Genomic DNA, 24,266 nt, shown 5'->3' on the forward strand with positions numbered 1-24,266 from the left:
TGGAAACGTAACAAAAAACAACTGTCTCCTTGCAAGGAAATGAGAGCTTAGGCATTGACTATAAATAGATTATAAAGAAGCATGGGTGGTTTTGCAGTTTACTAAAGCCAAGAGTATTTAGAGCCAAATTAGGTTCTTGCACATAAAAATTCCCTGGAATTTAGGGTGAGTTCATATGTGATTGCTCGCCCAGGCAGTCTGGGGCTGGCAGACTGCACCCAACCACCTTTCGCAATTCTCTCTAGTAATACAGAAGACCCATTCAGGCTGACTCAGAGATGCCAGGTGAGAAGACTTGTAAATAAAGTAAATATGATGATAAAAAGTTGCATATACAGTACCAGTGTCGTCTTTTTTTTTTTTAAATAGTCATGCTTGAGAATAGTACCGCAGCTAAGCAAGAGTGAGTCAGTCAGGTGTTCTCAGGGGACAAATATGGTGCCGTACAAGACAAATGTAAGCATACCCAGCACGCCACGACATTAAGTACTTTGTATGAAAGCATCACCTCCCTCAGCTGTAAAACACTCACAAGCAGTAAACTGAAGAGAATTCTTAATCCTTCAGTGTTATCATTATTAGAGTATCATTCACCCACTTGTCTGCAAGCTGCCTTCTTCTCCCACCAACTGCTTCATCTTACAACAATGCCTCATTTCTGGCTCGAAGACCAACAATAGGCTCTCCCCTGAGCTTATGGCAGCGTCTCCATGATCACTTGGCAGGAGGCAGCACAGCAATAATTTGACAGGCATCCTCCCAAGGAGGCTCAACACATCAGTCATGCTGCTGACACACTCCACACCCAGAGGAGCTCATCCAGACGACGGAAGACTTCTAGGTATGGGCAGCTGCTCCTGATGGAGCATAGCTGGTTTTTCTGTTTCACTAGCAGCAGAAAAAGAAAGTACCTCTTTCCTGTGATGGTCCGTGCGACATTGCCATGCTGGTTTGAGCTAAGTCTGTTTGAGTAAAGCAAAGCAGCAGGTAATCTGTAGAGAGGACTGAAGTCCTATTTCTAGCCCAAGAATAAATCTACTGACTGGCATCTAAAAGGAAATAGCACTGCAAACACAATTGTAAGTTACCTTTTTATGATGTGTAAAGAGTCTCTCTTTCCAAAAAAATAAAATAATTACTCTTCAGGTTTTTTTTTAAAAGGAAATTGAAAATCCACAGTATTTTCAGAGGATGCACTGTTGTTAGGTAGTGCCAAAACCGACCAAAATTTACTGTCCAGAATAACACAAATTATCTTGATCTAACTGCTCCGACTTAACGAATTAAAATTAGCTAAGACCCTTGTGTCTTTAAATAGAATCTGTCATTCTAATATGGCACTGAAAAAAGTAAGAGTTTGAGTCACTCCTTCCCTTCATATAGTGCCATGAAACAAACATCCACCAGTGTATCACCAATGTACCGATTTTGCTTAGAAAACTGTTGTTTAAAGGACGGTCAAGATTAATAGCTTGGATGAAGACAGACAAATCCTTTCCTCTTTTCCTAGGTGAGAAAGACAAGGGCTTGCAAATCTCCATGTAACACTTTTTTTTGCTTAAAGTTGCTGAATTAAAGTCCTAAGCTCTGAACAGTGACTCATTTCTGAAGCTCGGCATGCTGGAATGCTCTGACTTATGTAGGCAATGGGGAACTGGCTTTCAGCCTGAGGTTTCTGCCATCTTTAAAGTATGTTCAAGGTTCCTGGCAGTTTAACTGCTCTTAAAGATAATAAATCCCTTATGAGACAGGAAGGCTGAACAATCATATACTTCAGACTAGCTCAATCTGTATAGTTCCAAGAATAACTTCCAGTGCAGGTGATAGCAAGCATATGATAAGCAAAGTTCCAGGAGAGAGTCTGTTGAAAAAAACAGAATTATGGGAAACAGACTGAACTGCTGGTTTTATGGACATAGGTCTATTCCAGCACTGAGGCAGTAAAACTAAAATGAACTCCCTCAAAGTTAAAAATACCCAATAAAACTCAATAGGCAAGGTAATTATTTTGGCTCGACAGAGGGAGAAGACGGGTCACTTGTTCCCACAGAGAGTAGCTTACCTTGCTGACACCAAACAGTAAGACATCTTTCAGTTCATCTGTTTTTTCCAAAGCTACGTTTTCTGTGACACGGATTTATAACACTGGCCAAGCCTATACCACTCGGGGCCAAATAAAAACCTGAAGACCAAAAGAAATGTAAGCAGCACGTCCTCCAACAGCCTCTCCTGTGGTGTCACAGCTCCCCCAGGGGACCAGGCTGCTTGTCCATTTTACATTCCCAGGACTGACCTGCCCACATCCTACTTATTAACGCAGGTTCCTCAAGATCTCAGCTTGCCCTAGGCGTACAGATACACTGAGTCAGGATGGCACCCAAGGGATGAAGGTATCTCCTCTCTTTCCACCTTCCCTTAGAAAAATGGAAGTGACACCAGTCAGCAATTGAAGGTGTTAGCTCTAATACTAGAGAGTAAATCCATGACAGACACACACTTGAATGACTGAAACTTCATACTGCATGGGTTATAAAGGCAACATTTGCAAGATCAGCTGCGTTTGCCCTTTCTCCTGGCAAGGACCCACATACTCTCTATGGAAGTTATGATCTTCCATAGGCACAACATCACACAGGTCTGTCACAAAAGCAAAACTGAGAACTCCAGCAGTAACATAGAGGAGATATTTATTGTCAAACAGTATCACATCAAGATGAGTTAGCAAATGCCATAGGTAACTAACAAAATACAGGAGAATATCTTGTGAATTCACTGGATTTTAGTTTCTGCTGTCTCCAAAAAATAAATCTTTTGGTTTGGCTGACAGGAAACCACAAAGCACAACTGTCCTGTAATTGGAGCAATCAGACACATATGGGGACAATAATTATAGGCAAAATAAATTAGTTGTAAACAGATCTGTTTACTGTATCTCTAACCACCTCTTTTTTTTATTTTCTTCATATTTGAGGGTTTGGGCTTGCTTTTTTTTTTCCCTTCTCCTAAAAGTCCCAAGATTTTTAGGTCTCAGTACTGTAGGGACCAGTTTTCTAAATGTTTATTCTCTGGGCTGGCAATAGTGGTTTATTCCACTGAGAAGATAAACAGTTAGCTTAAACAAAGTTTAATGTTACGGACAAATGACTTATGTTTCTGGTAATTGCTCAAGTTGGGGGAACAAGTTTTTTCATGAAACAAATTATGAAATTGCTTGTTTGTTTAGTATTAGTCAAGCATACTAATATTTCAGAGTTGTGAAAATTACATTGTTTTCTCCATCCTGGCCAGTCAAACCAGAAGATACAGAGCTTGAAGTTAACAGTGCAAGTACAGCTCTTTGAAGAAAATTAAAAAGCCCCACACCCCACCAAAAAACAGTTCAGTTACTTTAGAAAAGGTAGTAGTGCGGGATTAAACCATTGCCTCTTGAATAGCATGGCCCCTAACCTATTCTCTTGAAATTCTCAAATAGAACACATTCAAGTTCGAGGGTAAACAACAATACAAGGAAAACAACAGAAATCAGCATACCTTTTAAGAGCAGGAGAATACAGAAAACACCCTTAAGGTGACCTGTTCCAATTAAGCACCTTTCTTTCAAACAAATGTTGGGAGACAGCATTAGTCCTTGACTAAAATACACCTTCTTGTGTCTTCTAATGGAAATCAAAGACTGATTTATAATGACTGTGCCGTTCGCCACTGAGATGGGAAAGGTACATTGAATGTACCTTCAAATAAGTCCTTTAAACTACATTCTGACAAAATACTCAGGCTCAAGTGAATCATCTTCAAGAGTGACCTTAGCTCGGTGATGTAATCAGCAATTAAAATTCTAAAGTTGCTAATATGCCGCCAGTAATTGTTTTCTAAGTTACATCCAAGTACCTCCCTTCATAATGGAATTTATGTCTGCTAAAAAAATGCTGAAACACAACTCAGTTTCACAAAGCACAGGCCAGCTTATGTCCTTTGGGAATCTGCATTGGTGTAAATAATTTTGTTCTCCCCTGACAGCCAAACCAAGATAAATGGGGAAAATAGCAGTTAAGTCACACCTGTTGAGAATTTTGTCTTTTTCTAATCACCTGACACCATAAATTTATCCTGTAATTCTACATTCACTTTGTCAATAGAAAAGCTACTAGAACTACTACATCCTGGTTAAGTGTAAGGTTATTTACCCAATGAAGATGCAGGTAGTTATGACAGTAACATTTACTTCAGATAATAGTGATTACATAGGCAAGGGATACACTGAAAATGACAATATAAATCTGTAACTTGGAATCCTTGAGACGGTTTCCACTGAGCTCTCACCCCTGCTGCTCTTCCTCAGTGATCTGATGTTGTAGCCTAGGTTTATTAGGATTGTGTTCAATCAACCAGTCAGCAAGCCAAGTCTGTGGAACAAAAAAACCCAAACATTTTCAGTTTTCTGTTGTTTTCTCTTAAGTGTATGGGAGAATATTAAAAGCATTATTTGAAACCTCTGATACAGACACTCTCCTTCCGTGGTCTGAAATGAAGACCTTTCAGAAAACATAGACATACAAATAACATGTTTTTTTCTAAATGTTCTTTTAAACCTTCACAGCTTATATCGCTTTTGAACAATTCACACTGACCTTTAGAAGACAACTTTTCCTGGCAATGTCTATCTTTGTGTACGTATAAGAACATTTGAGCCATACTTCAAATAATCCGGTCAACTCTGTTTTGGAATGAGGCTGTACATATGCATGAAACTGCTTAGTGAAATATTACTGCTGACAACACTTACAGATACTTTATCTAGTAATCATTCATTAAAAGTGCCAGTCTTCTGCACTGAAATCACCTTATAGTACCTAAAATTTAAAACCTAAACATGGTTACTTTTTGAAATTCATCTTGTAAGTTTTCCAGCACATTGTACCTAAGGAAGAATGTGGGAGGTAGGAATGCCGTGAGTCCTATCTTCATCTGCCAATGTCTCAGCCTGGCCTTAGGCAAATTAACCCTTTGCCCTCGATTTCTCCACTTGTAAAGAGTAGTTTTTAACACATCCTTATTTACTTCACAAGGCTGTTAACGATTAGTTTCTGGAATGCTAAGTACAACAAACTTCATACTATACTGTGAAGTGAAAGAATTGATAGAATAGTAGTCCAGTAAGGTAAGCAACACTCTCCTTTTATTACCAGGTACAAAAAGATTGGTTTGCAAAGAAAGAGACAACAGAGCACTATGACAATCCTCACAGGTTAGTCAGCAATAGCAGAAGAGCGGTAAGAACTCAAGACAGAAATGGAAAACAAACAAACAATTCCCAAAACACAGAAGCCCCAAAGCACTTAGAAAGACTACTTGGGAAAAATAATTTTTTAAATCATTTGAGCCTGATTAAATTTATCCTGTGTTACTTAGGGAATTGGCTGAGACAACCTCTGTGCTGCTAGCAAGTATTTCTGAGTGGACAGATAGTTTCTGATGCCATCTTCAAAAAGAAAGAAAAAGAAAGGAGGGGGAAAAAAAAAAAAAAAGGAAGAGCCAAATCACCCCAACTTCAGTTCTTCAGTTTCTGGAAGGATACTAGAAAAAAAACCATTCCATCAATCTCCCTGTAAGCCACCTAGCAGATAACAAACTGAACTGAAAAGCAATAGCCCACGTATATTTCTGAAAAAAAGTAGTATCAAATCAACATTATTTTCCTTCTGTTACAAGGTCACAGACATTATGGACAGGGAAGAAGGAGCAAATATCATGTTTTCATTTTAGTAAGGCTATTGACACCGCTTCATATAGCTTTATAGCTTTCTTACAAGCAAGGAAGGAAAGCATGGTCCTGATAAAGTTACTATTAGTTACCACATAACTGGCTAGAAAGTTGTGCTCAGAATGCAGAGATTAATTGGAAGCAAAAATAAACAATTAGTTAGAGAAATGCGACTTATAAGGTAAGAGAAAAAAAAATCAATTTTTAATATAGTGAAGAGATGACTGAAGGGAAAAAAAAAAAAAGATGGTAACGCTCTTCAAATATGCAACAGGTTGCTGAAAAAAAAAAAAAGGAGATATTATTACATTGTCTCCAATGTCCTCTGGGGATGGTAAAAGGGAAAAAAAAAGTAATGGGCTAAAAATTGGAGCACAGGAGATTTAAGCTAACTTTTAGTGAAAGCTTTTCAACTAAGTATAATTAAGCACTGAAACAGATTGCCTAGGGAGACTGTAGATTCTCTGTCATTTGGACTGCTAAAGAACAGGCCAGACAAACACTTGTTAGGAATGGTTAGATACAATTGGTCTGGCCTTTGGGCAAAGGGATGGATGAAAAGACTTCTTCATCTCTGTTTTCTAGATTTCTGTGGTAACAGTGCTAGACACACAGATAAAGTGAACAGGTTATAAAGCTGGAATAATCACAGCACGTTTAATCTGACCCCACGTATACCACACAGCTCATAGAAACACCCCTCAATTATTTTTCAGGCTTTTTTTCTGAAATGTGTCTTTTAGAAAAATGCAATGTTGATTAAAAAAATGATAATGATGTAGAATCCACCACAACTGCCAGTAAGTTGTCACACTGATTAATTACCTGCATTCTTAAAGAAGTACTAGTGTGAATGACTTGAACTTTAAGAATACAAAAAACATTTACCATATTTTTCCAGATGAAAGAAAGCTAATTTTGTTTAGGGACTGAAAAAAAAACCAACAAAAAAACCAACAGGAAATTAAGTCTAGGCTTTCCACCAAGAACTGTAATTTGAATGACATCCATGGTTAAAAGGAATAATATGTGAGAGGGGGGCAAGATGCATCAGCTTGATAACTAGAAAGGGGTCACAAGAAGACAGAAGGATTTTCTATAGGTCAGTTTGACTATTGAAGATAGGTTTCACTCAAAAGAATCATAATTCATTTTCCTGGTGGACTGTGGAGCAACCCAAGTAAATGCTAATCAACGCTGTATAATCAAAATAATAGCTTATCCTAAAGAAGGATTGATACTATTAATTTAAATAAACATAACAATGACAAAATATAGACAGCCTTGCTAAGAACTCTACAGTATTTTACTCAACTGTGTAACTACTACCAGTGTGATTATCATCTAATCTCACTTAGTATCTATTGTATGAGAGCTATTTCATCTCAAACTCACCTCAGAAACAGTAAATAAAGTAAAAACTTATACTTGCCATCATTTCATCAAGGCTGATTTCATTTAGTCCTGGCCCTCATTTCATCTGTTAACAAACCAATCAACTTCTTGAAAGGCAAATGTTATTTGATTAGCTCACTAGCAGGTAGCTAAAACAGCACAGCTCTTTAACAAAAGAGTAGCTTTCCTATATACAGGGACTTTACTAATACAAAGTAAATGTATCACAAAGCATACAACACAATACCGATATACTGTACATACCATTGGATCTGCTGGCTTCTCTTTACACAGCGCAGTGAGCCCAGCTAGTAACGTAGGCTTTACATAAAGGTTCAAGTAATCCCTAGCTCTTTGTCCAGCCGGAATTGGCTCCAAGATTGCTATAAAGAGTAACCACAGGTGTTGGAAAGCAGCTTGTAGAGTGACTAAAAAAGGCATTCTTTCAAAGGTTGTTTATATCTGACCTGCTGTTTTCCGTAATAAGTTAATAATACAGAAAGGTTTTTATAGTTTCTCCCAAAACAAACTGCAAAGAAACTACCTGAACCCCTTTACAATGTCCCTGCAGTCATCTTACTAATTACAGACAATTATGAAAGGGGAAGAAACTGGATCATCTGGGGAAAACCTGTATCCTTGAAGATGCATTGGGGGCATGAAAAAAACAATATATCCCATGCTTAGTACTTCCTTCTTGCAGTGTGAAGCTGGTTTCTGAAGAACCTAAAAATCTCACCTCAAGTCCACCCAGTTGTTAGGGTGAGGAGAAGAGACATGGTTTACAACGGGTAAGGTTTGTAGGGAAGTGCAACATCTTTTACTAAACTAACTCATACAGTTGACAGAAACAGACAACTCCTTCTAGCAGAATTTCCCTTGCATCTTTCTGTCAAAGAGCAAAGTCATCTTTCAACTGTTACATTACAAACAAGAGATCCTCTCCCAGCCTTTCCAGGTTCTATGGCCCATTTCTCTGGCACTTAACTTTGGAATTGCACTATCATGTGAGCATCCAGCTGCTGCTGAACAGGAATTACTCAAGCTGAGCCCAAGAAGAGAGTCAGTCTTCTCAAGCCAATAGGAGTCCCCGGGGCTGACAGTGCCAGAAAGACATGCTGGAGCGTAATAGCTTCCCGTTTCCTCTCACTCACCAGCTTTGTCTCCTCCAATTCCCAGACCACAGAGTTTGAAAAGTAGAAGCAATCCCTGTAACTATAATGGCTCTTCAGATACATTTTGGTATGCCTTTCATAGCAAAAAATATCAGCTTATACATGAAGAGACTCACATTCTCATAAAGCAAACAAACCCAAACTCTTCTAAATCCAATTGTATCTAGAGACTGGACAGAGACAAGTAATAACAGGGAAGGACACTATCCTCCCAAAGATTGGTAATATATTATTTGCACCATTTTACCTTCTGGAAACATGAATCGAATTTCTCTTTCTCCTGAGGAAACGCTGAGACTGCCATGAAGTCCATTCCTCAGATCATCAGTCCCATAGATTGCTCTTAAGCTAAAAACAAGAGAAAAAACTGCTTGGTAGACAACTACAAATCCCTTCCAAGTCTCTATAGTCTGAGAGCATATGAAAGCAATATATATGGACTAATTAACAAGGCATTGGCTTGATTTCGTTTTAAAAAGAAATACATAGCTACCTAAAATTTGTGCTCATGCACTCAGCATTCTCCATAAAATGGGTGAACTTTACATACTAAAAAAACAAAGGTGAAACGCTATGTTACACAAAATTGGAGAGATAACAGGCCACTCCAAATCTGTATCTCTACTGTAAAAGAAAAAAAAAAAAAAGGAGAGAAATTCTGGTCTCAAATAAGAGAAAGACAAAATCCTACTGACTTCACCAAGGCCAATCAGTGAGTTACCTGTTAGGGTGAGTTCTCCTAGCTTTTATGCTGTTTGATGGTCCAAGCAATTCCTTCCAGTATGAGACTGCGCAATGTCTGGCAAGCACCATAGCAACTAAAGGTCCAGAACTCATATAGGCTGTTAAATTAGGAAAAAACACTTTTCCATATTGGTCTGCATAAAAGTTGCTACATTGCTCTGGGCTTAAGTGGAGCTTCCGTTTCTATAAAGTGTAAAAGAAAAAAAGAATGAAAAAAAGCTTGCCAAATTAAGATAGCTTGCTACCTCAGGTCGAATACAGTCCTCTGGCGCAGACATATCTTCAAGTGCAGGAGAACAGACACAGCCTAACATCCCAGCCTAATCTGATTCTCCCAGATCTGATCGTCTTTGAGATAGAGAGTAAAAAAGAGTGAGAGTTTTCCAAGTTAATTAAGCAGACAAACAGGCCATTTGAGGAAGATGTGATTTTAGCCTAAGCAAACTACAGCATTTTAAAACTGCTGGATAACTTAAAGTACAGTCAGGGCACAGCACAGAAAAAGTGAAGAGCATTACAAGGGCAGGATTTAATTACTCAGCTGTTCCAGCATAACGTTCTACTGTTAAACAATTTTCTTTTCAGCCCACACTGTTAATTATGTAACTGTTCTATTTTTCATTCAGTACTCGTGCTTTATGATTCTCACAACAGCCGCCTAGCCTGCAGGTGCCCAGGATTAGGACAAGTTTGGGAAGTTATCAGAAGGCATAGGGCAGTCACAAAAAGAAAAGTAAAGAAATATTTTTTAAAATGCATTCTTTGAGCCCAAACTTATGCAATGGAGTACTACAAATTCAGATTCCTAATAACTTTGGTGCCAAAAGTCATTGGAGACATCAGAAGATGCCATAAACATCTTGTCATTAAAAAAAAAAGAAAAAAGATCGAATTTCTCTCATCTTCTGATGCATTTCGTATAAACAAAACAACCAGAAAGGGAGGAATTTAAAAAAGAACAAATGTGGAAAAGGTGCCTTTACAAAAAAAAAGAGAAATTACTACATTTCCAAGGAAAAAAAAGTCTTAAAATGATATCTAGAAGCGCAGTCGTCGCTCACTCGGTGCCAGAGAGCCAGCTACCACGGCCAAGGCCGCTGCCGCGGGGCCGGCGGGAGGGGGAGAGGGAGAGGGAGGAGGAAGGAGGAGGAGGAGGAGGTGGTGGTGGAGGAGGAGGAGGAGGAGCCGCGGCGGGGAGGCCCGGGCCGCGCCCCGCCGCCGCTGGCAGGCGCGAGGGCACAGCGCCCCCCAGCGGCCGCCCCCCGCCGCCCCGGGCGCAGCGCCGTGCCGACCCGCCGGGTAAGCGGGGAGGGGCCCGGCCGTAGCGCGGTCCGGTATAACCGACAGTGAAACGCCAGAAGGAACGTCCTGCCAGGCACGGAGCAGCACTGCGGGCTCCTCGCCGAAGACCCTGACGTACCCCTCGCCCTCCTGGTTTACTTCCCCGATTCCGGCTTATTGTAATACATTATCTTCAAATGCTCTTACAGAGCGAGTGTATAAAGAGCCCCAGAGAAGAGGGCTGAGAGAATTCATTTCGCATTAGCTCACGGCAAATTTTCCCTTAACGCAACCTCTGCTGAAAATCGCACTCTAGAGGCTTTTCCAGCAGCACAGGGTCTGACGCGGGTGCTCAAGGCAACATTCCCATGGCCTCCGTGTCCAGTCCAAAACGTAGAAGGACAAGCTCAGTAAGGCCTATTTAAATTAAACATTTGTAATACATTTAAATATCCGTAAAGCCCATTTACATTAAAAACAGTGGAAACAAAAAATATGTCAGACTGCAACTGGCCAGCTATCTAATTCAATTAATTCTCTAAGCATCCACGTGGCAAACACGCTGTATGAAATGCTGCGATACCAGAACGATATACTCTCCGAAGAGTTGCTTCAGAGAGTCCACATATCTGCTACATATGTTTGCTAAATCCAGGTTTATTAACAAAGTCTGTGCTTTCCTGTGGTCAGCAGAATAGTCGCTCTGTTCTGTTGATCCCATGCACCAGCAAAATGTATCTCTACAGAATCTGGCAGCAGCAGTTGATGACATATGAAAAATACAAATTGATTTTTGGACACACTAGCTTTTAGTTACTGGCTTGGCTGCTGAAAGTTAAGATAAATATTGTTCTGACTTATAAATTGCAGTTACTTTCTCTGGAACACAGCCTATTACCTGAATGATCAGGAATCCTGATCGGAGAATGAGATCCTCTATTTCTTCTTCTTTATCAACGACATCTGGTTTGATGAGGGCCAGAGTTCTTTCCACAAAAATCTGAGGTTCAGGCATTAACATCTGCATCTTGGCTTCTAAACTGGAATTCACGTGCTCCTTTCGTACTGCAATGACACCAGTTCATGGTATTTGGAGTTTGTCTATCGCGCAGTCACCTGCAGCGACATTTACTGTGTACTCTAGGAACAGAGAGGGGCACCCCAATTTCACAACATCCACCTGAGATTTCCTCTGGATTAGTTAACGCTCTGTAGTTCACGCTCCCATTTTCAGTGCAGTAGCATTTTGTGGAAAATAAGCCAAACATTAAATGTTGTTAGCCAATAGTAAAATGGAAACTATTCTACTTCTAATAACCCATTAATTAACTCAGACAATGTATCAGAGAAAGAGAAGCGTTATCACACACTTTGCCCTGTGCCAGAGCCAGCCAGGCTCACTGTACTCCCACATCCTCCATCCACCAGCCGTGTGTTCCACCAAACCCAAAATCTGTATTCTCATGCACGAAGATTGTGGTGTGGGACCTACTGCTTGGATCTATTCCACCTGTAAGCCGCAGGGTATTTCTCAATTGTTATTTAATTCTTATATTTATGGACTCAAGACGAAGTGCCAGTTTTCTAACTGAGCGGATCAGGCCATTAGCAAGCTATTAGAATACAAAATTGTTCTGTGAACAGAGGAACTAGTGCAGACGGGTTTCCTACAGACTTGTGACCGCTTGTGACCTCCTTCTCCCCCTCTTCCCCCTGCCTCCACGCTCACAGCCCTAGGTCTCTCTCCACCTGCACTGGACAAGGCACAGGTACGCAGCCAACTGGCCAGCTCACTGCTGCAAAAATCACACAGAATTGCGCAGTTATACCTGCCTTCTCGGTTGGGATGATCTTTTCTGCACCTACACCTTGGAGACTCCTTGTTCGCTCTCAAATTTGATTGAACAGGCTGCGGCCTCCGCCAGGGAGGAAAGACGGAGAGCTGAGCACAGGACGGCCGGGGCTGCCTCTGCCTGGGAACCAGCCTGAAAGCACCGCACCCGGAGCGCTCGGAGCAGCCAGCCTGGAGCTGGGACACCCCGTCACAGACACCGGCGGCCCGGGGGGCCCAGGACTCGATGGAGACCCGAGGAAGCGCCTCCCTCCCCTCCACCGACCCCTCCCACCGCCCGGCCCGGAGAAAGGCTCAGCCCCGCCTACCCGGGGGGACCCGCCGCCACGCCACCAGCTCCGCCTGCTCTGCCCGCACAGCGGCTGCGACCGGCCCCCCGCCCTGCCCAGCCCAGCCCCGGCCCGGCCCCGGCCCGACCCAGCCCGCCGCCGCTGGGCCTTTCCCGCCGGCGGCGCCATGCCACCCACCTTCCCGCTCCGCCGCCGTTGCTAGGCGACCGCGGGGCCGGCTCCCCGGGCGGGCGCGGGCGGAGCGGCCACAAGATGGCCTCCGCGCCCCTCGGCTGTGTGCTGAGCCCGGGGGGGGGGGGGATCAAAAATGGCGGCTGGGGAGCGGCGGTGTGCTGGCAGCGAGAGACCGCCGCCCTCGGAACGCGCCTCGCAGCGCGGGACAGCCGCGGTCTCCGGGCGAATAACACATCTGGTGTTTATGGGCACCTCGTGTGATCGGAGAGTAAGGAAGGGAGCAGCGTGATCCGGGGGGGAGCTATCAAAAATCTCATTTCTCCTCGACAGTACAAGCTTTATGTCGGTTTTACCTCACACTCAGGACTGCTGAGGGAGGCATGACCTCACAGCAGACGTTGATAAACTGAGGTAACTGGAAAAAAAATAAGCACACAAGCTCTTAAATACCAATATTTATTGTGCGAGCATGCACAAGGTTTCCTGTTTACATGCCTGATCAACATCAGCAGGATCGGGAGCTTACAGTACGCGGCCATCCGGCATACCAGAAGTACTAACCTGAATCTACAGCTCTCTCATATTGTTTTTCAGCATTTTCGATGGAATTACAGTCTCTATCCAGTGCTACTTCACTTTTATCACAAAAACAAACATGTAATGAGTAAGAAACCATCAGTGTTTTCTGAGTTAAACCATAACAAGGTGAGCCATAAACAGAGCTGGGGAAGCCGCGTTCCCTGGGGGTTTTACCAGACTTTACCACCGTCGTGCCAATACTCTTGCCCCCTGCACACCCCCTGTTTCCCCGGCTCTCTGGGGCCGCTCCCGGAGCAATGACAGTACAGCCATCATCTGTCCGACGTGATCCTCCGTGCCGTAGCCTGGCCGCGACCTGGAAGCCGAAGCGTTGGGTGCTGTGGCCTCAGTCCCCGTCCGCCCTGTTTCCCCCGGGAGGGCTGCGCGTGCTGCGGCCGGCTCTCGGGGCTGAACGCCTGCCAGCTGGCCCGGCGCTATCGGGGTGTGGACCGGCAAACGGCGCCGATAACTACTGAGCTCGCCCTGCAGCCGTGCTCCTCTCATTTGGGCCTCATCCCCTCTCATGACCGATTTCTCAAAAATTGTGGGAGCTGAGGTGCCGTTAAGACCTCTGGCCCGCTGGCAAATGCAACTGAACCTGGCCATTGCACTTGAGTCCTTGAGGTGACACTGACAAAGGGACGGGGAGAAAACACAGATATATAGGCTTCAATTTTTTGATGAAATCAGACTGAAAGTAGATGCAAAGGAGAAAAGAAAAAAAAAAAACACTTTAAGAGCCATAGATGCTGACACTGTATATCCTGGTTAGCAGAGGAAATAGCAAATTTACTGCAAAAGCTGTTTTTAGTGTAAGAAAAATCCACTTTGCCTTAATCTTTTTTGTAATGTAAATAATGTAAACATAGAAACGAGAAGCAAAACTATGCAATTATTTCCCTGCAGCTGGTTTGAAATATGTGTAAAAATGAAAGACTGAAGGTTTTATTCACATACCTTAAAAAATAAAGGTTCCAAGTGCACAAGACTGGGTAATTCAGATACAGGCTTTCCTTCACTGACACAGGCACATGGCGTTTGTTTCTTTAACAGAGATACCTTATCCAATATTTAATTTGAAGACATTGTAAACGTTGCAACTACGCAGAGATAATGGATAAACATGTTTTATTTAAAAAAAAAAAAGCTGATGATAGAAAGAGTTCACCAGTTTTTTAGTTTAGTTGAGAGTTAATTAGGCAAGAGTCATTTCTTTTCAAAGTCAATGAGCACAAATCTAACAGCCCTAGCTTACATTTAGCAGTTCAAAGGCTTTCTCAGCCTGGACAAATACTTCAGAATTATTATTACATAAGAAATGTTGAATTTAATATCCATGTAAAACATTGCTAACATTAATCTTTTGCAATTTGTTTATTGTGTGCATTTTTTTTTTCAGCTAACCAAGTTAAAAAAAAAAGAAGTATCTTTCTGTGCATCCTTATACACTGCCATTTCACTGGGAGCAGGTTCCTGTGCACTTCACTCCCCCCACGGGCCCTTGGTCTGTGTCAGAATTTCGCCTCCTCGCTGTTTCCAGAAGCATTTCTGGAGGGCGGAGATTGTCTAATTTTAGTACCGCAGAGAATCCTCCGCTCTCCAATGAGCGGGCGGCTGCATCTGGAGCTGCAGCCAATTACCCCGGGTTTCCTCCTGCTACGCTTCCCACGATGGTTTAATAATGCAGACTTACAAATTTAAAGTGGCCCCACATGTTAAGAGAAAATAACATTATGTCTTCCCTAACAAAGACATATCTTTTTACAGTAGTAGAATTTCAAAGGTTTCTTCTAAAGCCTTGGAGTCCATAAATCTGCCCTTATAACCCTGTGTTGATATCATTATCTTATGTTTATTATCTTTATAGTGCTTGAAAAAATATATCTGATAACTAAAAGGCTGGTCTGAAGCGTCTTCCCTAACTTCTGTAGTCCAGGAATGTGGTTTTAAGAAAAGAAACAAAAAAAAGTAAAATTGTAATTACAACGTAATGAACTGTTACAGTTCTGAATACTTCTCTGGGCATAGCTTTGCTGCTCTATCTTATCTGTTAAGCGGTTTAACAAGCCTTAGTTGTCTCACTTATTTTTAGCTGGCATGGAATATAACAACACTGAAAGATTGTGGCTGCAGGTGCATTTGCATTCTAGTAACAACAGATAAGTAACTTTTTAAGAAAAAATATTATTTCAGAGTTTTGTACTCCAATACTGCAAGAAGGTGGAGAAACTAGTGTCTTGTAGACTAAGACGACTAAGACTTGGAAAGAAAAACAGAATGATGAAAATAACAGAGTGGAGAAAAGCTAAAGGAATAATACCGACTAGTTGTATTGATTAAAAATGAAGCTTGCACATCTTCTAGCTTTACTTGCATTTTGACGTTAAGCACAGAAAAATGTATTTGCTCTAGTAGTAATTTACTAGCTGTACATTTACCACATATACAACTTTCATCCACCACTGACTTTTTTTTGCTTCTGTCTCTCACGATAAACTGTCACACCTACCCACAGTACCGGCTTACCTTCAGCACTTGCTTCATCCATGCTTGCTTTTGCAGTGCAAAGTGCCTCTGACGGAAATCCTGTGATCAAGCTAACTTCCTCTCTTGCAAGCCTGCTCTCTCCTCCATTTCTGCCTTCTTACAGCTAAATGATTCTACTTCTGCAGCTTATCTGCACGCCTGTAATCCTAGCTAGCTTTTCATTGCTGCTGACTAACCCTTGCCAAGCCTTCCTTGCTGCTTTCCTCTATTCTCACCATTTTCTTTAAAAATAAAATTAACAAAATATTCTCTTGATGCTTCCTCTTTCTACAAGTCTCTAAGTGGCACTAACAAAAATCTTATCTGCACATCTCCTGTAACTCCATCTCTTGCCCTATTAACCTCACGCTATTTTATTTCCTAATCATCCTCACACCCACTCTTTCATTTATTCACAGCTTTAGTCATTCAGTCTGCTCTGACCCCCCAGCACCCACACAGATATGCTTGCCTCTTTCACATTAAAAAAAAAAAGCCTCTTGTCGTCTCACTTTTACAAGTCTTCCAATCACATCTTTTGTCCAGTTCTACCCTAAATCCCCTTCAAACTTGGTTTTGCTTCCTCTCGTCATCTGAAAGCTTCTCAACCCATCTTAAACCAATCTCTTCTTTGGCCTTCAGTCACGTTTAGCATAGCTAGCTAGTGTCCTATCTGAGCTTTTGCAATTATTCTCACCTATTGCTTCTCCAGTCACTGTTTCAGCTTGGCCTGTCAGTACCTTCCCTTGTGTTTCTTTCCCTTTTCCGCAAGAGCAGTGGTGAGTGCTGTTCTTGACTCTCCTCCCTCCTCTTCTAGCTCATAGCTCAACATCCCAATGGGCAAATATAGATGTGATTGCCTCTCATTACTGTCTCCTTTCAAACTTCAGGTGTCTCCATTACCAAAGTCTTGGTAATGAGCGTGTGTTAGACAAACCATCTGCCTGAAAACCAACCACTTTTCTACTGAGTTACTTTACAGCCGACTGTGCAAAGGAGTGGGTGGAACCTTACAGCTAGGAACGTGCAGTTTGGGCTCAGATTGTGAGCTGTGGAGATGTCAATCAAGTCGTGATCTTTGTTATTTATTGACATGGCTGGGAATCTTGCTCAAGCTCTCTTCATCTCACTTACTGTTGACATCCTTTTCTCTGGCCTCAACAAATAAAGCATTCGCTTCCATTCAGAAAGCTCTGCAACACCATTCTTTTAGTTCTTCAGTTTAACTGTGTTAGTTCTCCACATCTTTCCAAAGAGTCTTCTCTATCACACACAAAACTGTTAGCCTTCAATTGCAAGCCCATTCACACCCTCATCTGGTCCTATGTACCTTTTGGTACTGAAAGGATATCTTCTATTTCCTGCCAGCCAGTACAACTGAACTCCACTACTGCACTTTCAAATAAAGACCTTCCTGCTTTATCCCATGGTGAGCTCCCGTTGAACATCTGTAGAGGTTGGCATTGACAACTTATTTTCTGTAACGCTCCTCCTCATCTGTATATAGACATTGTGTATAGATACTGCATATAGATATCAGGCTTTTACCTAACCTTTTGGGGCAGAAACACTTGCACGCCTTCGCTCTTTCATTGTTCTACAAAATGTTTAACATAATACTGGCTTGGATTATCCCTGAGGCCACTGAGCTCAGAGATAAGTATTCAGTGTGATACTATCCACAATGAATAAATGGATATATGAATAAAGCAATAAAAATCTTTTATCTGGCAAATTACAAGAGGCAATCAGTTAAATAAGGCTTTTTTTGAAGTTATATTGTCAATGCTTCCTTAAATGCATCTTCTCTTCAACTTAATACCATGTAGCATAAGGCATCCTTTTTGCCGTTCTTACTTTGAGCACTTACTGTCAGCTATACTATTAAAATCAATGGGATTACTTGCATAGTTATTATTACTAAATGTATTTATTTATACTGTGCATAAAGACTAACTCAGACAGAAGCTTCCTATAGCATTGTATTTTGTATATAGCAGGCAGTCTGTGACCTGAGATGCTTACAATCAATTTAGACAAGACAGACACAGGGTGTGGGAAAGAGATAAATTACATCAACAATTTCAAGATAGTGAATGATATGTTGGTTCTCTTTTTTTTTAGAAGAGGGGAATTAGAAAAATCAACACAATGGAAATAACGAGGAAATAGAGAGGATAAAGAAGAAAGGGAAGGAGGCAATGAAGACAGGTATGGCACAAAACTGGTATTAACAGAGAGCAGGGCAGGGCTTGGAGTAAAGAAGTTTGATGGAACAGCAAAATTAGGTCCAAAATCAGAAAGTCCATACACAAGTAAAATTCAATTGAATTTCAGTCAACACCATGAATAATCATAGTAATTACAGGATTTAAAAAAATGACAAACAGAAAGATTTTTTTTTCTCAGCAGTAAATGTGTCATGTAAGGAGGATTACCACCCGGGAAGGTATGTATGTATTTTTCTTTAATTAACCACAGGCTTTGAGTGGGGAGTGAATTGCAAGACCAAAACCCAAGTCACAACCCCGAGGAATTCTTTAAAATTACCTATGGCATGATGGGGCCTGGTGAGACAAACAATAATCATAACAACCCATATTCTCAAGTTTCTCAGTCTTCGATGTCTAGATATGTAAACAGTGAGTTTGTTAGTCATGCCAGTCACAGTTTTCAAACCAAGCTGCTTAGCCAGTCTACAACCACATTGTTATCCTGCTGTTGGATATGGGACATACAAGGCATCAAACAGCTATTAAAATGGGGCAACCGGGAATCACGGAGAGCCTTGGCAGTTGGGAACTGCTATTTGGAATTGCCAAGATGAGAGATTGAGATGGACCTGACCTAGAGACATGAACAGTTAGAAAAGAGTACAGCTTTAAAGAAAGCACTGTTAAACAGGAAAAGGGTAACACATGCTAAAGTAGCAGTGCAAGGGCTATGAAAGGAAAGACGAGACAGGTTCAGCAAAGCAAGAAAGAGAACTGGAAATAAAAAAAGAGAAAAGAGAGAAAAGGGAAATGTACGTAGACGTCCAAATGAAATGACAATCATTCAAGTCCTTAGCAAGGCTTCATGAAATACAAAGGAGCTGTTTGGGGCAGTGAATCTTGCAATTAAGTAATAAATATATCATCAAAAGCACTCAGGTTACATCCGTCAGCTGAGCCTAAACTTACATGACAGACTCATATAAACTGCTGCTAATTTCAGTTTACTCTCAGGTGCTGGTCTATAAACTTGTAACTTCAGCACAGATGTGTTTCTGCCACAGCTGCATACATAAAAACCTGCAAAAAGAAGGTGGACAGGGCACAAGGATGGTAGCATTTACCACTTCAGTCATCCCAGTTAGATCAACCTGCAAATATCAGTTTGGCCTTAGTCCCTCGCCGTGACTTAAGCAAATGCATAATATTTTCCAATTGAAGCAGGCTAACAGCATTGTATAAATGAATGCAGTCTGCTGACAGACAGTGGTTTAGTTGTTTTTAATCATAAACCATGCCTTCTCGGTACAGACCTAATAGGTTTACAATCTAAGCCAAAGCTGCCTAAAAAGTCAAAAGACGTTTTCTTGCTGGATGTGGGGAAAGTTCCTCTGAGATGGTATAAATTAGGATAAAGAATATCTTACAAAAAATTTCTTTGCTTCTAACATTTTATTTAAAGTTCGATACAAGAAAAATAATTAAAAAATATATTCTCCTAAAGATGAGTATCTTTATCAGATAACATATACAACCTGTCCTGCGGACATTATAATTTTCAAGGGTACTGGTTAGGTACTCTTTGTACTGTCTTTACTAGACCTGACCTCGTGTAACATTGTTTCACAAACTTTAGGCTAAAGAGCTGGTTGTAGAGTTGTCCATAGTGCGCCCTACCCTGTCAGCAGAGTAGGTTGAGATAAACATCTCTAAAGATAAAGTTCTGAGCTATCGTATCTTAGGCTGAAAGTGTGGCAGAATACTCACAAATTAATATCCTTCATGGATAGAGCACCTGGCTGACACATCACATATATTACACTATGCTCGTGTATTCTTGAAATTACTTATGTTGGGCACTTATTTTGAGATTGCTTTAATACTTTTCCATTTGTGAGCAGCAAAAATGTGTGTGTGAAAAGATTTACAAAAGCAAATAGCCACTATGGCTGAGGATTTAAAATCCAGAAATTGTAGGAAAATCAGTTGCAATTCCAGCAACAAATATGAGGCAGTCTTGCTGCACGTGTGCATGGGTATCGAAGCAGAAAGCTCAGCTTGGACCAGTTAAAATGATGCCCATGGTAAGTACCACAAGCACCAAAGCAAAAGACTGGCTTGAAATTCTTGGCTGTAGTGAGGGGCTATTTTTCATACAATCTCACAGTACTAAGCACAATTTCCTTTTGTTTCCTCTTCCCCTTAAGAGGTCTGGCTTATAGCCTGAAGCAATGGAATGTTTTTAATTAAAAAAAAAAAAAGGGCGGATCAGGCCCTTAGTCTGAACATACCATGTTGATTTTATTTCATGTTCATCTTTAACGCTCTGCCTGTTGTACTGCTACAAAGCTTACAAAACCAACCTAATTTTACCAAGTTCCTGCTTCAGCAAATGAATCCTGTAGAAGATAAAAAGTGCTCTAAAAGCAGTTCACTGAAGGACAGCCTGGATCCTAGACTACATTACTTAACAACAAATGTATCACCACCATTTATTTTTATTAACAAGTAGCTATGTGCACTCCTTCTGAATTGTAATAGCAGATGAAAATATGCAAGCTGAGCCAGAGGAGATATTTGACAGAGGGTGGAGCAAGCAAGTAATAATGTATGCATTCGTTACTACAGAAAGTTAGGTAATAATTGTTACTTTTTGCCCACAAGCAAAGGGCTTAAGTTCCCTCCCCCGCCCCCCAGATGTGGCAGTAAGCTTTGGCTGTCTATCCAAAAGCCAAACTCTGTCCCTTTGACATGGGCAAATGGGATATTAGGAATGGTATACTGTACAAGGATTTGAAATATGATTACAAGGAGTAGTTGTCTTCTGCGCTTTTCGCACACAACTTTGTCAACAAGGTTGATATATCCTCGGGCAAAAGGCATTAAGGCCTAGGCACATGCTCAGGGCTCCAGCTCCTGGAGTTATGTAATACCCAAATCTAAGTTTCCATTAAAAACAACAAATTCCGGCCCTCTCGGTTGCAAAACCAGCGGAGCTGGAAACATTAAATAAACCTCAGGTACTGGAGTAACTGACTCAGTGTACATACCGCACCTTAAGTTACGCCAGTGCAGCACCGTAAGTCAATACCGCGCTCAGCTCACAGGCGCGTTTCCACAACTTCACCGTGCGGGACCCGAGGGCCGCGGCTACCACAGCAGGGCCCCGGCGGGCCGGCCTGCCCGGTGCGGCGGCAGGGCTCCTCGCGGCGCCGCCGTCCGGGTCCCGCCGTGACTGAACAACGGAAGGGCGTGAGGAGAGCGCGGGCTCTGACTGCCTCGCCCGGGCCCTGCACCCTCAGGGGCTGGGCTTCCTGCCTCTCACGCTTTCGTGGAGCGCCTGGCGAGGACGGTAACGTTCGCCGGCGCGATGGGGCGGCCGACGGAGCGCGCCCTTCCCCGCCCGCCACAACGCGCCGGACCCGCGGCACGACGGCCGCCCTCCCACCCCCGCAGGCGGGCCGGGGCCGCCCCGCGGCGGGGAGAGCCGCACTCAGGCGCGAGGCCTCCCCGCGCCTTGCCTTGCCTCCCCTCCCAGCCCAATCCAGTCCCGCGGGCCGCCATTCGTCTCAGCTCGCCCGCCCCCCGCGGCAGAACCAACAGGAACCGTCGAACGGCGTGAATGACAGGCGGCGGCGGCCAACGAGGAAGCCCCTTATTGCTGTGTGGCTGAGGCTCCGGCGGTATAAAGGCGGCCACGCGTTAAGGCTCCGGGCCGGAGAGTACGTGTCTCAGGGGGAGGAGAAGGTGGCGGCGGGGCCGGTGCGGAGCAGCCGAGCGCCGCGGGGAGGGGTGTCAGCTCCAGCGCCTGGGGGATTTTAATCCGATTCCGGCCGGCCCGGATTTTATTGGGAGCGGGTTTTAAAGTGAGTATGAGCGGCGGCGGGATGGCGGCGGCGGAAAAGGGGGGAGGGGCGGGACCGGACCGGATCAGACCGGCCCGGCGGGGGGAGCCGCCTCGCTGACCCGCGGGCCGCGCTCGTCTCTTGCAGGCGCCTGTCGTCCCTTTCGCCTCTGCGGACGGGGCAGCATGTCCGAAGCGGAGCAGCAGTTGGCGGCCGCCGCCGGCGCCACCCAGAACGGACACGAAGCCGCCGAGAGCGCCGGAGAGCAGCAGGCCGAAACCGGCGGGGCTCCGGCGGCGGCGGGCGCAGCAGCAGCGGCGGTGGCGGCGACGGCGGGAACGGCGGCGGCAGGAGCCGGCCCGGCGGCGGGAACAGCGGGCGCGGCTGCCAGCCAGAACGGAGCCGAAGGCGACCAGATCAACGCCAGCAAGAACGAGGAGGACGCGGGGTAAGCGCCGCGCCTCCCTCGGCGGGCTGAGGCGGGAGCAGGCCGCGCCCCCCCCACCACCCCCGGGCGCCATGTGCGGCGGCGGAGCGCGGCCGCTAGGCCTCGGCGCGGCCCTTCGGCGGCAGCGGAAGCGAGGCGGGCGGCGGGCGCGCCCCGGGCCCCGCTCCGCCCGGCGGGGGAGGGCGGCGGGCGGCCCCGCTGCGGAGGGATCGGGCGGGCGGTGAGCCGGCGGCCTGCAGCACCAGCGCTTCCTTTGTTCTGGAGCTGCCTTTTGTTGGCGCCATGTGGTGGCTGGGGGAGGGGCGGGAGCGGGTTTGTTGCCTTCTCACGCTGTAAAATGGAAGGGGATTTACCGCGGCTCGCTTCGCATCCCGCGTTTTCCTCATCCTTTCCCTTTTTAACGGAAGGAGCGGATGGAAGGAGTTGTTTTCTGTCGGGGGGTGGGCTGCTTCAAACTTTATGGGGATTGCATGACCGATCGGCACCGGTGTAAATGCGAACATATTTGTGTAACGCATATTAAAAAAAAAAAATCCTGGCTTTGGAAGCTAGTTGGGGTAAGCGAAGTAGTTTTGGAGGGATAAAGGAAAAACAGCGTGATTGAGACGATGTGCAGTGTGTTTAAACCGGTAAGAGCGATTTTGGTGAACTTCTCGGCAGCATTGTCAGAAAACGGCTTATTTCTTGCGAACGATTTCAGGAGGAGTCTCTAGTTTTGCTGTATTTTGGTAGTGGCATCCTTGTGTACAAAAGAGTAATTTCTTTCGTATCATAGTTGGTCTCTTTATGAATGTATACCCTTGACTTGAAAATTACCTGCCTGTTTCTCAAGCGGGCCTTTGTGATTCAAGCTACCCTGTGTATTCAATTGGCACTCCCTTTGTTATCCCTGGGCGCTGAACCAGAGGGTCAGTTCCTTCAGGTTGAACAGAGAGCTGAAGCCTCAATAGCGTAGTAGATAGATTTTGGTTGTAAGGGAAGGATTAAGACTCGCACAAGTTTCCTTTAAGCTAGGGCCTGATGGACCTTTTGCAGACTCTAGAAGGATTGAGAACCAGGCCTTCTAGCTGTGTGTGAATTTTCTTTTTACTTTTCTAGCATTCTGCCCTGAAAAGTGGGTGATACTCTTTCCCTTTCTTGCATAGGAGGTGACAAGTTTCAACCCCAAATCCGTGTGAAATGAAACTTTTAAGAAAAGCAGTTATTTAGAGGGATTGACCTATGTGGAAAATTTAGCGCTGTGCTAAAACCAGAGCTGTCCAAGGCAGAGTTCAGGGTGCTGACATTAGAGTATTTTGGTGAGAGCTGAAACATACTTTGATTTAGCTGCACTAATACACTCAGGAGGAAAAAAAGAGGTTATATGTTAAGAGTGCAGTTGTCCAGTTGGTGTGGCCTCTGAAGGCAAAGCCTAATACTAGGAATTTGATCTTAACTTCAAAGGCTCTATATTGTGTTATTTAAATATACGTAGGTATCAATCATTGAATTACAAAACAAAGGACTGTAAGTTACAAAGTGTATTATCTACTGCTGTGGTAAGAGGTGAATTTAATATGTGGCAATATCTGTGTGTGTACCACAGCCCCAACCCGATGGCATAAAGCAGCCAAAGCAGCCTCCAGACAAATTCCTGTCATCCCCCAACCACGGAATGTCTCTTGATCATTCTGTAGTGTAGTCAATGATGACAGGGTATGCGATGGACAGCACTTTCAGTCTGTACAGATTATAGCAGTCATGCTTGGTCAGTAAGCTGTTGTGATAAGAAAGAATCCATTAAGTTACCTTTCTTTCACCTGTTATTGAAAGGCTTAGTAAACTTGGTAAGGCCTTTTCTGTAAGGCTCTTGTACTGGCTGCAAGCACACAGACTTAACTTGGATCCTGTGTATCATGCTGCACTTCTCAGTTAAGAGTGCACAGCTTGATCTCCTGAAAAAAAACAAGGGTTTAGCCTACAAAGGATATGGTTTCATCCAGT

At 43.6% G+C, this 24,266-nt stretch overlaps 2 protein-coding genes across 12 annotated transcripts in view; one reads left to right on the forward strand and one right to left on the reverse strand.

Annotated features, from left to right (window-relative positions):
• Positions 1-4,200: 4,200 nt before the first annotated feature.
• NME5 (NME/NM23 family member 5) lies at positions 4,201-15,462 on the reverse strand. 4 transcript variants are annotated; one of them, XM_075164676.1, is made up of 6 exons: positions 14,209-15,462; positions 11,255-11,421; positions 9,053-9,258; positions 8,579-8,679; positions 7,421-7,539; positions 4,201-4,403 (listed from the first exon to the last, which is right to left on the reverse strand). In XM_075164676.1, exons 2-6 carry the CDS (start codon positions 11,381-11,383, stop codon positions 4,317-4,319), a joined length of 642 nt encoding a protein of 213 aa, XP_075020777.1. In that variant the 5' UTR covers positions 11,384-11,421; positions 14,209-15,462; the 3' UTR covers positions 4,201-4,316. The 4 variants fall into 4 exon arrangements, with proteins under 4 accessions (XP_075020777.1, XP_075020778.1, XP_075020779.1 ...); XM_075164677.1 differs by lacking the exon at positions 14,209-15,462 and adding an exon at positions 12,186-12,595; XM_075164678.1 differs by lacking the exon at positions 14,209-15,462 and adding an exon at positions 12,190-12,435.
• Positions 15,463-21,666: 6,204 nt separating this feature from the next.
• The window catches only part of HNRNPAB (heterogeneous nuclear ribonucleoprotein A/B), a 31,082-nt gene continuing 28,482 nt past the window's right edge, over positions 21,667-24,266 (forward strand). For 7 of the 8 annotated variants that reach the window (XR_012676044.1, XM_075164670.1, XM_075164668.1 and 4 more), the window contains exons 1-2: positions 21,678-21,856; positions 21,983-22,283. Coding sequence is in view for 7 of the 8 variants with exons in the window: in XM_075164670.1 (XP_075020771.1) it covers positions 22,021-22,283 (263 nt within the window). In the remaining variant the exon portion in view is untranslated. Of the gene's footprint in view, positions 21,857-21,982; positions 22,284-24,266 lie in introns of all 8 variants that reach the window. The other variant, XM_075164672.1, reaches the window with a different exon arrangement.

The sequence above is a fragment of the Calonectris borealis genome, chromosome 15, assembly GCF_964195595.1.
Source record: "Calonectris borealis chromosome 15, bCalBor7.hap1.2, whole genome shotgun sequence".
NCBI lineage: Eukaryota > Metazoa > Chordata > Aves > Procellariiformes > Procellariidae > Calonectris > Calonectris borealis.